The 14,194-nt window shown below is 42.3% G+C and overlaps 1 protein-coding gene and 1 non-coding gene across 2 annotated transcripts; one reads left to right on the forward strand and one right to left on the reverse strand.

Annotated features, from left to right (window-relative positions):
* Positions 1-2,291: 2,291 nt before the first annotated feature.
* Positions 2,292-2,363, reverse strand: trnaa-ugc. Its single transcript has one exon. It is a non-coding gene; the product is annotated as a tRNA-Ala (tRNA).
* Positions 2,364-2,682: 319 nt separating this feature from the next.
* zgc:193801 (uncharacterized protein LOC564476 homolog) lies at positions 2,683-13,519 on the forward strand. The gene is made up of 8 exons (XM_017681864.2): positions 2,683-2,861; positions 4,491-4,689; positions 7,640-7,830; positions 8,516-8,698; positions 9,140-9,298; positions 10,821-10,946; positions 11,967-12,059; positions 12,869-13,519. Exons 1-8 carry the CDS (start codon positions 2,847-2,849, stop codon positions 13,295-13,297), a joined length of 1,395 nt encoding a protein of 464 aa, XP_017537353.1. The 5' UTR covers positions 2,683-2,846; the 3' UTR covers positions 13,298-13,519.
* The last annotated feature ends 675 nt before the right edge of the window (positions 13,520-14,194 follow it).

The following is a 14,194-nucleotide window of genomic DNA, read 5'->3' on the forward strand; positions in this document are numbered from 1 at the left end:
AGTGCTATCCAGAAACCAAGGTGGGACCTATGGGGGGGGGGTTAAGCCATTTTGTCCTTTCAGCAAATATCAAACTCCAGGCAAACTCCAAAGGTCCTCTCTGTGTGGAGTTTGCATGTTCTCCCCGTGTCTGTGTGGGTTTCCTCCGGGTTCTCCGGTTTCTTCCCACAGTCCAAAGACATGCAGTCAGGCCAATTAGACATGCTAAATTACCCCTAGGTGTGAGTGACTGTCTGTGTCTGTCTGTCTGCCCTGCGATGGACTGGCGACCTGTCCAGGGTGTATTCTGCCTTAAGCCCGATGGCCGCTGGGATAGGCTCCAGCCCCCTGATGGAGAAGCAGTTTGGAAAATGGATGGATGGATACTAATTTTTTTTGTAATTAAAGTTTTTTATTTAAACACAGTAAACAATAGCTCATATAGTACATCATATAGAAAACAGAAGAAAGAAGGCCAGTTATCAAAAAAAAAAAAAAAAAAGATACAAACATCTCTTAATTCATGTCTCAATCATCCTGTTAGTCAAAAGTGAGATATTCCATAAAATATTCCCAAATTCCCAGTTCCACCGGCCCTTTGCCCCTTATTCTGGCTAACATAACCTCATACGATGTGGTCTCGCTCATTAGGATTTTCCATTCTTGGAGTGTTGGACATGTGGGTGATTTCCAGTGTCTTAATATGACTCTGGCGGCTGTGGTTATCCCCACCATCAGAACTGGACATGCCCTTTTTGTTAGAGTTGGGGTTTCTGTTTTATCTCCCAAAAGACATAAACGGGGAGACACTGGCAGGGCTACTCCTGCCCATGTCTCCAAAAATTTCAGCACACTGTGCCAGAATGGTTCAACCAAGGGGCATTCCCATATAAGATGCAAAAAGGTTCCCATTTCTTTTTTACACTTCCAACATGAACTACTATTTATTAGTCCTATTTTGAAGAGCCTACAAGGTGTCCAGTAATACCGGTGCAGAATTTTATATTGGATAAATTTCCCTCTAACTTCTCTGACATATTTACCATTTTGTGCTATGATTTGACCCCAGGCATCCTCATTAATTTCACACTTAAGATCTCTCTGCCAAATTATTCTTAAATGATCACTTACGTTGCTAATTAAATAAATTGAGTTTTTATAAAATATTGATGCCTTATGATTAAAAGGGTTATCTAGAAAGTCAACAATTGGATTGGCTAGTCTCTCTGACTGAAACCTTTTAATTATGCAATGTCTAATTTGTAAATATTTCCAGAAATCTTCTTTTTCTTGCAGCTCGTACTGTTGGGCAAGTTCAGTAAATGACATGAATGTCCCTTCTTTATAGAGATCATTTACCGTGTGTATACCCTTGTCCAACCATCTTTTCCAAAACACTTTCTGCTTCCCAATCTTCACCTCTGGGTTAAGCCAGAGTGAAGCATAAGATTGTTTGTAATGTGAAATCTTATGCAATTTATGAACCTTTGCCCAGACCTCTTGAGAATGCTTAGTGATTGGGTTTACGTCTTTCCCTTTACTTTTTGAATGTTGGGATAGCACATTAATTGGATGGAATGGTGCTGCCAGGTTTTTCTCTATACTAGCCCACACTAAACCAGACACCGTTCCCCTCCAGTGGTTGATTATCTTAGCCATCTCAAATGACAAACTATACAGCCTATGGATGGATACTAATTAAAAATTGTCCACATTACAGTTTGCCAGTGTGTCCTTTACTGTGTCACAGTTAAAATCACCGTGTTCAGGGCCTGCGGACGCTGAAAGGCTCAGGTCATTTATTCTGTAACTGTACAAAAACGCACAATTAGAGATTTACTTGCTGAGACGTTGATTACATAACATAAGAAGCATGAATATGAGCAGAACATTTTGTGTTCTGGGTGGTAAATAAAATGACTATATTTGTGCTGTAGACATGGTGACCCCTGGTTCCTATCACCACCACTGTAAAGAGAGCTCAAAGAAAAGTTTCTCAACAATGAATCACTTCACCTCAAACCGTCTGAATGAATCTGGGACTCACTGAGGCAGAAATTTGGGAAAGATTGTGGACTTCCCCTCTCGCTTAGCTGAAACGATAGTCGTTCTGGTTGATGCCCTGTCTCCCTCTAGTGGCGAGGGAAGTAAATTACACATAGACAGACATACGTCGTATTATTTTACTGGCATACTTCTCACACATTTTTTCTAGTGTTTCATCAACTGTTTTATGTCTGTGCAGTTATTTACTAGAATAAAAGAGGACAAAACGTGTTGCTTAAAGACATTTTGAAAAGAAAAATGATCCTTGGAGATGCCGGGGATTGAACCCGGGGCCTCATACATGCAAAGCATGCGCTCTACCACTGAGCTACATCCCCTTCATGTATCACGTTTCCATTTCAGTCTATACAAAGGGTGCTGTATAACCAACCGTCATACCGGAACGTTTTATTTCGTTATATTTATGTCGTTTGAGCCGTTTGAGAAGTACTAGATAGATAGATAGATAGATAGATAGATAGATAGATAGATAGATAGATAGATAGATAGATAGATAGATAGATAGATAGATAGATAGACGTGTTGGTATCTGAGGCTGAGACCATGAATCACAGTAGTGCACTAGGGCGCCGTTTGGAACGACGCCTTAAAACGGCACAGCGAGCGTTCCTACCTTCAAAGTGCCCTCCTCTTGATCGGATTGGAACACGCCCCGAGTGCGTGCGTGTCTGTCTGTGTGTTCGTGCACAAGCGGATGACGAACCACACAAACCGGTCTAGATATGTTCCACGGACTAAACCTGCGGACCCGCCGGTACTCTGCCGCGTTTGGACTTTGTCACTGAAGTCGCCCCCAGACCATGGCCGCTTTCGTGGTGAGTATTTGATTTGCAGAAACATTGAAAACCTTGGCGTTTGAGCGGTTTTGTGAGCTGACGTTAGCCAGATTTTGCTACCTGGCTAAGTTAGCTGGTAGGAAGTTATGCGGCGCAACCGCCGCAGTTTACGTAAGTTACGCACGGTACTTGCGGCTTGTGGTATCAGTGAAATTCGTCACGGTCCGATTCAGAAACTCGGCTACGCAACTTAACGGCCTCTGTTTTGGTGCAGATAGCGGCTCTGGCTACCTTCTAAACCTGGCTTACATTTTCTGAGTGTGTCTTTAAGGCACAAACCGACGTTCCTCCTTTATTTGTTATATCGTATTCCCAGGTAGAGGCTCCGGGGTAATTGTGCTCAAGATTAAGACGCGTTTAGCCACACCGGCTAACTTCTGTTTTCTCTGCTGAAGAACGTTAGGTTAGCTAGGAGCGAAAGCGTTAAAGGAATTGGTTTAGTAAAGCTGGAATGTCGATGTTTTTACGGTTCAGAAACGTAGAAAGTTTTTGCGATGTTTGTCGTTTGTCGTAGTGATGGCAAAAAAAAACGAAAGGGTGAAGATTTTTCTTTAAAACTATCGAAAAGGATTCGCTAATAAAACCAGCGCACATTAGTGACACCTGGTGGTTAAGAACGTGAACAGCAGCCATAAATCCCCTCCGCTAAATCTTCGTCTCCTAGTGATTTGAAGTTATGTGGCCATAGACGTTTATAGCGGATCTCCTGACAAACGTGTCCATAACTTCATTCACATGAAACTTTGCCCTACATATTCTGTTATAGAGAAGTCATGGGCTTGGTGTGTGAAACCTAAAGTAAGATATAAGTGTGTAAGTTAATTAATTAAGTGACGCTTATTTGTCCCACAACAGGGAAATTTCACCTCTGCGTTTAACTCATCCATGCAGTGAAACATCTCATACACACTAGTGAGCACACTTGCCCAGAGCGGTGGGCAGCCCTATCTGCACCGCCAAGGGGGGTTAGGTGCCTTGCTCAAGGACACCTCAGTCATGTACTGTCGGCGACCTTCAGGTCACAGGACCATTTCCCTAACCTCCATCCTGTGACTGCCCCCACTTGCCCCCAAGTGTTTGGTTTTGGCTTAAAGCCATGAAGAACTGCACCCATTCATTTCTACGTTTACCTGCTCTACTGATAGTGATATATAGTGATACATGCAGGCTGCATGACTATGTGCTTGATTCTGTGCACCTGTTATCAGTGAGTGTGATGGAAACACATGAACGACTTCATTAGGAGGGGTGTCCACATACTTTTGTATTTAGAGCAGGGTTGATTGTAGTTTTTCATTCCAACTAAGCAGAAGCACACTGCATCTAAGAGAAACTATTTGAAGACTGATTTGCATGTTTTATTTAATTGTACATTAAGCTTTAGAAGCCAAACCTTCTTAAAACTATTGGGAAACAAGGCATCAGGCGTCGGGCTGTGTATGAATTGTTTTGTGCAACTTTCTTTGAGGTTTTAGAGCCACTAAACTCTTCACGTGTTTGGTAGACGTTTTGTGAGGTGAGGGGAATTGACCCTTATTAAGACCAGGAGACTGTGTGACCATGAGTGCTTTGACAAACAGTCTTTTCTTTGTTCTCATCTCCTTCCAGGCTCATCCCTCAGTCCGGATCAGGGGGACCGAGCACACCTACACCCCCGTCCTGTGCCAGGATGAGAAGTGTGACGGCCGTGAGAAGGGCGTGCACATGCACTGCCCGCTGTGTACTGTGGGCGAGGCCTATCAGGACCCAGTCATCCTGCGGGCACATTTCCGCATCAAACATGTCGACAAGGGCATCGACTTTGCAGGTGATAGAAATCAGCATTTTAACCTCTTTTGCCTGCAATTATTATCTTTGAATAGTGTTAATATGAGTTAGAAAATCCTTTTTGGTTTGACAGTGTTTGAAATGTTAATAGAGACAGAAAACAGTGATGTCTGCTATACATTCTAAGAAATTGGGACAGGATCACGTTTGTCACTGCTACATCAACTTTGCCTTTAACGGCAGTTTATAATCATTTGGGGACTCAAGATACAAACTGATTAATTTTGAAAGCATAATTTCTTGGAATTGTTCCACTATTCAGGGCCAGTTTTCAATGGGAGACCATTCTGCCACCTGCACCATCTGATTATGCACGTGCAGAAAGTTTCTTGGTGTTGTCATGTTGAAATAGGAACGGACGTCCCTGAAAAAGATGGCGTCTAGAAGGCAGCACATGTTGCTCCAATATGTGTTCAGTGTTAATGGTGCCTTCATACACATCCCCCATATACACCATGACATGCATGATGATACATGTTCGATCTCAGAGAAGTTGGCAACATGTGCAGAAGTACAGTCTTACAGTCTTAACTTGCATTTCTGGATTCAATGACTGATGTTGTTTTTTTGACAATGGCTTATGAAAGTTTTCCCAAGCCAATGCAGTGATCTCCATCCCATAAACATGCCGGTTTTTGATGCAGTGCTGTCTGAGAGGCTGAAAGTCACATCATTCAGTTGCGGTTTTCGGTCTTTTCCTTTATGCACAGAGGTTCTCTGTTCCATCCTTACTGGATGCTTCTTTATATCTAAATATAATGCAGTCACCTGTTTAAGGTGTCTTAACTTGCACCAACTTTTTTGGAACATGTTGCAGTTGTCAATTTCAGAATGATTGTATATTTACAAAAAACAATGAAATTGATTATATAAAACAATATACGTTTTGTCTTTGTTCTGTTTTCAAGGCCATTTGATTGGGTTGGCCGATGTTCAATCTGGGAGTGCCCAGGCCTACAAGTGACTTTGGTTCAAATGTACCAGGGACAAAATATTTAATTTCATTATGAATATTAATCTTGGAAAGATTGGGATGGATTCTGAACTTTACGCTGGTAACATTATGGACGGTCCTTTTCTTCTTTGTGGGTAATGTGCTGTAGATGGTTCTACATGTCAACAAAAGGGTTCTTATATTGTTATGATGTCAAGCTTGTAACAGTAAAAGAACCCTTTTGGGCGCTACATAGAATGCTTTTCCAAAAGGGTTTATATTTTTAATAACCATCTAATGCAAATTTTCTAACAGTCTCAAGAACCTTTTCATGATACGAAGAACCTTTTATTCATGCAGCATCATGGTTTGTGTTCATGGTTTTTCATAGAACTATTTTCTTTACGCCAGAGCGCTTGAAGAACCATCTTTTTTAAGAGTAGCATAGGCGCTACTTACCTGACGGCTGGGTTGTGCTTAGGGCTGGGCAATATGTCCATTTATACAACAGTTAGTTCTGGCCACGCAAGCTGATTGGTTGAGAAGCGTTCTAACCTAACATCACATTTTTTTTTCACAAACACCATCACTCCACTGAGACGATGTTACTAAGGACAGCTTTGACAGCTGAAGAAGATGCTCAAGCCATTTGAACATTGCATCTTACGTTACACACTGACAGAAAAGGGATACTTTTAAGATCACATTTGATGACAGCCGATTTGGTCCGATGAGACCTCGAGTGTTCTATTGCTTAAATATACATTTTATCATTATCATAATTAATTATGTTGCACTGTGCAACATTATGCTTAGTTGAGCATATCTTAAGATGTACTATATTGCCAAAAGTATTCGCTCATCTGCCTTCACACACATATGAACTTGAGTCACTTCCCATTCTTACTCCATAGGGTTTAATATGATGTTGGGCCCACCCTTTGCAGCGATAACCACTGCAACTCTTCTGGGATGCTTCCTACAAGGGTTAGGAGTGTGTTTATGGGAATTTTTGACTGTTCTTCCAAAAATTGGGAGAATGAAATTGCCCAAAATCTCTTGGTGCTGAAACATTATGAGTTCCTTGCACTGGAACTAAGGGGTCAAGCCCAACTCCTGAGAAACAATCCCACACCATAATCCCCCCTCTACCAAACTTTACACTTGGCACAATGCAGTCAGAATGAAATGGTGGACTCTAGAGCAGTGGAGACGTGTTGTCTGGAGTGACCAATCACGCTTCTCTGTCTGGCAATCCGATGGATGAGTCTGGGTTTGGCGGTTGCCAGGAGACGGTACTTCTCTGACTGCATTGTGCCAAATGTAAAGTTTGGTGGAGGGGGGATCATGGTGTGGGTTGTTTTTCAGGAGTTGGGCTCCGCCCCTTAGTTCAAGTGAAAGGAACTCTTAATGCTTCAGCACCAAGAGATTTTAGACAATTTCATGCTCACAACTTTGTGGGAACAGTTTGGGGACGGCCCCTTCCTGTTCCAACGTGATTGTGCACAAAGCAGGTCCATAAAGACATGGATGAGCCAGTTTGGTGTGGAAGAACTTGATTAGCCTGCACAGAGTCCTGACCTCAACCCGACAGAACACCTTTGGGATGAATTAGAGTGGAGACTGTGAGCCAGGCCTTCTCGTCCAACATCAGTGTCTGACCTCACAAATGAGCTTCTGGAAGAACGGTCAAAAATTCCCATAAACACTCCTAACCCTTGTGGAAAGCCTTCCCAGAAGAGTTGACGCTGTTATAGCTGCAGAGAGTGGGCCGACATAATACTAAACCCTGTGGATTAAGAATGGGATGTCACTCAAGTTCATACGCGTGTGGAGGCAGATGACTGAATACTTTTGGCGATATATTGTATGTATTGAAGTGGTAAGCTATTCATGCCATTGATCTTTTCGCATGAGCTTCTACATCAAAATTCTTTTTTGCTCGTGCTGTAGAGCTTAATTTTCCTCTTAGTTACTCTTCACCTTGGACTCGCAGGCTTGAAAGTGTTGCGCTGCTGTAACCACTGTGAGATCGTGGGCACCATTAAAGGAGAGAAGAGGTTTAAAGGAGCTCACTGGCACTGCTATCGCTGCAGGAACGGCTTCAACAGGAGGGACGAGGCCATCAAGCACTACAAGACGCACTTCCGAAACCCACACACCACCTTTCAAATTCAGGTCACGCAGGTGAGAGCAGTTATTTATTTATTTATTTATTTTTAATCTCTTTGACGTTTCCTGAAAACATCCGAGTGCAGAGATCCCTCAAAGAGGGAACGTCACCTTGAACCCTTCTCATAATATTTAACGCTTCAGGAAAGAGGACCCAGAGCAGTTCAGAGGCTGTTTTAGGCTGTTTCCCCGTCTACATACTTGGATGCACTAGGTCAAGTGCACTCGACCAGCTCTGAGTGAATGGCATAAAGTCAAATTGTGCCTGGAGTTTAATAGTTTCAGACTGAAAGGGGTCGCAGAGCCAGAAAGGTGGCAGGTTCCTTGGCAGCCTTAATCGTTTTGCGAGTGTCTGAAGAGTTGTGGTGGGCAGTTGAGACCCAGGGGGGCACAGCGCTGATCTGTTTGGCTGAATAAGTTAGTTTAACCCTTTAAAGAGAAATGTGATGTGTTCAGGATCCTGTGCTCAAACTAAAATAACTTTACAACTGTTTGAGTTCCAGCAAAGTCTTGGTCTGCTGAAGCATTAAGATTTCCCCTTCACTGAATCTAAGGGTTCTAGACTAATTGTAGAACTACAAAGTGCACCTGTATAGTAAGTGGAGCTGATAAAATGGACAATGAGTGTAGAAACAAGGAGGTGGTCATGAAGTTCTGCCTGATTGGTGTGTGCATCACTTGGTTTTGTATGTGTGTTCAGGATGTGAACTGCAGGCAGTATTACAGTGGCACTGCAGAGGCCCATGCTAAAGCATACAGCGGGCTGGCTGTCAGTCTGGATGCGGGTGGGGACCCCACTGCTGCTGTCGGATCCATCATGGCCCAGCCGGTCCTGACCACCACGGACAATGAGGCAGCCGCTCTACTCACCATCGAGCCTAAGGCAGGTCTGCTTAATGCTTTTTGGGCCAGAGCTTTAGACATGGATAGATCTGTTCAAGGCTGGTAGATGGCAAACTAAAACAAGATAAAGAAATAATGCACTGATGTCTCGTCAGCTAGGCTGCTTAGAAGAACTCGGAGTTCTAAAATAATTGATAATATCTGTGATCTACTCAGAAAAGCATATTGTTGTAATTGATCACGATAGCAATGTCATTGTGGTGACGTCCACTCGTTTGATGCTTTCTAGGCTGGAGTTGTTGCTTTTCTGGCTCAATCAATTCATTATTCATGATTTGAAATTGTGACTTACCATTAAATAGAACCTTTACCTGACAGTTGGAGAAACCCCTGGTAATAGGAACTACAGTAAACAAAATATTTAGCTAGTATTTTATACTGTATTCATGATTTTGCGGCCTCATTCCTCTGTGTTTTGAAGGAAGACAGTGAAAGTAATGGCATTCCACTCGGCGCTGAGGAGGAAGTGGGCTCCTCTCAGCATGCATCAGGGCAAACCCAGACCCTGGTTCTGATGGACCCTGATGGGCACACGGGCAGCCTGATCTATGATGAGGCGACAGGAATCCTTACTGAACAGGTACAAGTTACACAGCATCATCACTGCTGACTCCTAAGGAGGTTCTCAACTTTTTCATAGAACTTTTTCATTTTTCAGTAATAATAATAATAATAATCCTCATCAATTAAGGGATTTAGGTTTGTATTTTTTTAAAATGCTGTGTAGCCTTCACCAACACTGTGTTCTGCAAAGCACCTGCAATGCACTTTTCCACCACAAGGGTGTGAGAGAGTAAAAATCATATGGCCATAATTATTGTTACAAAACATTAAACAAAAAATGCAATAACAATTTAAAAACTCCAGATGTAATTTTATATAATTATAGCTAATTATTATTGTTTTTTTCAAAGATGGAAGATTTGTAAATGCTTTTTACTGTAGATGTAAAACTTTTTAAATGTGACCACCCTAATTCCAAAAACATTGGGGCAGCAGGTAAAATGCATATAAAAACAAAATGCAATGATTTGTAAATTTATTTTAACATTTATAAAAATGCAAACCATATAAGGACAAGATACATAAGGTTTTACCTTTTCAAACTTCTTTATTTTTTGTAAATATACGTTCATTCTGAAACTGGTACCTGCATGACATTCCAAAAAAAGTTATTTTAGGAACATTAATGTAAAAAAAATAATCTTTTTTTTAAAACAGGTGATGCAGTCATGCTTGGGAGCATCCAAAAAAAAAGCCTAGTCCTTTGTGAGTCCTTTGTGAGTCCTTTGTGTATGCATCAGCAGTTCAGGACTAATGTTTCTCAATAAACATTTGCAAGGATTCAAGTGTTTGTTCCTCTATGGAGCATAACATTTATTGAAAGACTCAGGGAATCCAGAGAAATGTCTGTGGGTAAAGAGCAAGTGGCATGCTTATGGGCTTGGGAAAACTTCAGAAAACCCTCGTCAGTGAACACAGCGCATCCACAAATGCAAGCTAAGAGTGTGCTATGCAAAGCAGACAATATTCAGAAATGCCGCCACCTTCTCTGGGCTAAAGCTCATCTGGAATGTGACTGGACTTCTGGACTTCTGCAGAGTGGAAACGTGTTCTGTGGCCTGACAAGTTCAATTTCAAATTATTCTTTGAAATAATCTATGGCAAAGAGGAAAAGGACCGCCCGATTGTTACCAGTATAAATTTCAAAAGTGACAATCTCCGCCCCCTCCAGCTCAGCCTCCTGTGTTTTAGACAGAGCCACAGTCTCCAAACCATACATCATAGCAGGAAGCACTGCTGTCTTGTAAACCTTCCCTTTCACTCTTGCTGCTATCCTTCTGTCACACATCAGCCCTGACACCCATCTCCACCCACTCCATCCTGCCTGCACCCTCTTCTTCACCTCTTTTCTACACTGTCCATTGCTCTGGATGGTTGACCCAAGATTTTTGAAGTCATCCATCTTTACGACCTCTACTCCTTGCATCTTCTCCCTTCCACCTGCCTCCCTCTCATTCACACACACATGTATTCCGGCTTTATTATTATTATTGTTATTATTATTATTATTATTAATTGTAATGTTTTTTTTTTTTTAGAGTGCAGACAGTTTGGAGCTTCAGAAACGCCTGCTGGAGCTCAACCAACAGATGGACAATCTGCAGCAGGAGAAAGAGAGCATGGAGAAGACTTTAAAGGCTGAAATTAAACAGCTCAAAGAACAGGTGAGTGCATGTACACGTGCATTCTAGTGGGTCACGTTTGTTTCATGGTCCATTCTTGTTGCAAGACACTACGGCCAGAAACAGCGTGTGCGTTTACATTCACTTAATAATCTGATCACTGAAGAAAATCAGATTTTCTCAGTAATCTGATCACTAGTTTACATGCACTTGAGTAATCAGATAATGGGGAAACTCCGGGTCTACATGAGTCAGACAGTGATCAGATTTCTGATTTGCAACCAGCCAATAAACTCACAGAAGCAATGCAAGCATAATGTAAAACTCAAACTTCATGCTATTCCTTTTTTTGTGCCAATTTAACTGAAAATATGAACATACATCATCTAGAAGATGTAGAATATTTAAATCCTTCATTTGGTCAAGCATGTAAGCGGTTTCAGCGTCGCTCCAACAGTATTTTACAGCCTTTCGCTTACTTTCAGTACCAGGGTCTGTTTCACACACGCACAGACTGGGAAATCCGAAAGAAATCAGAGTAAGAGTTCACAGCACTGAGGAATCGGATTACTGAGCTAAAATCCAGCCTCTTTGTCAGAATTCTTAATCGGATTTCTAGACCTTACTCCAATCTAAGAAATCAGAGTGTGCTGTTTCATGACCATTTAAATAATCGGATAACTGCAGAAATCGGATTATGATTGGATCATTGTCGATGATCAGCTCTGCCCACACTTCTCAACCATGTCACGTCACTGAAAAGCTAATTTAGTGTGGAATCTAACTAGAGTATCGAAATAGCTTCATTTGTACTAACAACACACAAATGTTGTCTGAGACCTGTAATATAATCTAATATAAAATAAATCTATGAAACTAACAAATGTGTAGTGTTTTTTTCTTTTTAAAATAAAACAGTGAATGTTCCATAGATTCATTTCTCTGGAATACGTTGACACTGAAATGGACATTTTAATTCTGACAGCATCCGTGGGCTAGATTTGAGTTTTTTTAAACGTATGTGTTTAAGTAGATAAGCTCACACCGTCTTGTCTCGTTAAGGTTGCGAGTCTGGTTCAGTCCAACGTGAAGATGTTTGAGGAGCTACAGGTGTACCAGTGTCCAGACCAGAGCCAGCAGAGAGTGGCCAAACTGGTGAGTTCTTTGCTGTTCTCTGCCGGTTCTTTTAGCGCAAATCACGAATTTAAAGGCCTCTTTCCCACTGTTGAGCCAAATGGTTCTGCGGGCCAAACTGTGCTGTTCTGCACCGGTGTGGACCCATGGGATCGGCTATTACATTAGCATTAGTATGGCCAAGCAGGGTCCAGTTCAAAACACCACAGAACAAATCTATTTTTCATCGTCACTTCAGTGCCACTCAGTCTTTATCCTCTAAACGAGTGTTTTTAAGCATTGGTGTGTAGCTGAAAGCTGAGTCTGTACTGCAGTGGAAAGCACTCCATGTTAGTTTAGCCTAGTATACCTCAGGTTAATGCAGCACAGAACATGTTCGTGAGCCTGTTTTTTCTTATACCACCCTGCACGCATCTCTTTACCCTGAATAGATTTGAATAATATACATGTTAGGCCAAAATCTAATCTGGAAACAGGCAGCACATTAATAACCAATTTTGTGCAATAACTTTCTGTGAGGGGACTTTCAAAGGTGGACATCTGGTTCCCGTCACCACCACTGTGAACAATTCTGAATGGAGCATTTTACACCAAACCACTCTGAATGTTTACATCTTAAAGATTTCATTATCCAAAAATCCTGAAAAATTGGTGGAATTCTCCTGCAAGTAGTGTGTGAGCATGTCCACAAAAAAAGCTTTGGATAAAAAGTGTTTGCTTTTAGAAAACTTTGATTTGACCACTGGCTGTGAAGAAATCTCAGTCAGGTGTGGTCGGTGCACCCTTGACTAATTAAATGATTGATTGATTCTGTGGTTCTTGTATTGCAGATGGAGAGTCTACACGCCCAGCATAAAGAGCTGCTGCAGGCTCAGCTGGCTTCACTGAGGCAGGAGCTTCTTTCTCAGAACGGTACCATCAACGGCCACACGGGGGAGATGGAGCTCAGTGCCACCCCGGAGCAGTCTCAAGCCCCGGTGGAGGGGGAGATAGGGGGTGCTCTGACTGGGCTAGAGATCATAGACGTGCAGCTCCAGCCGGAGCAGGATGAACTGAGGGGGCAGCTGGTGGAGTTCGGGGCCGTACAAGCCGAAACGCTACCCGGCCTGGGCAGGTCGGACACAGCTTTACCTGACACGGCCCTGACCACCTCCCAGGACCTGGAGGTTCCTCAGGACGACCCTGTACCGTCCAGGAAGCGCAGTTCCGAGGACGATTGTGGGGGGACGAGTGAGGGCAAAGTCTCGCGTGTTAGCTGATGCTAACAGAACTGTGAAAAACATTTCTAGTATAGAGAAAACACCCTGATTTTACTGTTTGGCTCTACCTTTTTCTATCTACACATCTGATACCTTTCTGATATTTGGACTTCTCCTAGAAGTAGGGCTGCCAGACATGGACAGATCACCATATTGGGATTATATTGATCCATATTGCGATTTCGATATGCTTACAATATATTAAAACATGGTCAAAGACTGGTTTGTGTTATTTTGAGCAACTTTATTAGCTGTTGTTGCATCGTATAAGTTCCTCGAGTCAACAAACCACCTACAGATTTATGTGATTTATTAACGGGCTCATTTGCATATTGTAGCCTTTTGTGAAAGTTGAAATGAAACTGCCACAAAGGACATCTCTCACACCGCCCCGCATAGACATTACACCAAGCCTCACAAACTAGCGCACATCCGAATACCTGGAACCGAGGAATTGATTCTGGGATCAACCCCCAGCTCTAGAAGAAGGAAAGAGTCTAAATGTTTAGATACTTTAATTTGAAAAAAAAAGAATAGTAAATTAGAATTTTTAGTGTGCAAATAGGTGGGTTTAATGTTTCACAACATTAAAACCGCCTCCTTGTTTCTACACTCGTTGTCCATTTTATCAGCTCCACATACTGTATAGTTTCACCCTGTAGTTCTACAGTTACACACCGTAGTCCATCTGTTTCGATGCACGCATTGTTACCCTGTTCTACAGTGGTCAGGACCCCCACAGAGCAGCTACCAAGCTACATCGAGCCAGAGCTGGTTTATGAAGAATCCCGGCCTCTTCCTATTTCCCCCATTGTATCAAAACACATGACTGCAAAACGCTACAGCACGCCCATGAGTGAGTCCTCAATGAATGGGAGTAAATGAAAAGCTTAAATA

The sequence above is a fragment of the Pygocentrus nattereri genome, chromosome 16, assembly GCF_015220715.1.
Source record: "Pygocentrus nattereri isolate fPygNat1 chromosome 16, fPygNat1.pri, whole genome shotgun sequence".
NCBI classification, from domain to species: domain Eukaryota; kingdom Metazoa; phylum Chordata; class Actinopteri; order Characiformes; family Serrasalmidae; genus Pygocentrus; species Pygocentrus nattereri.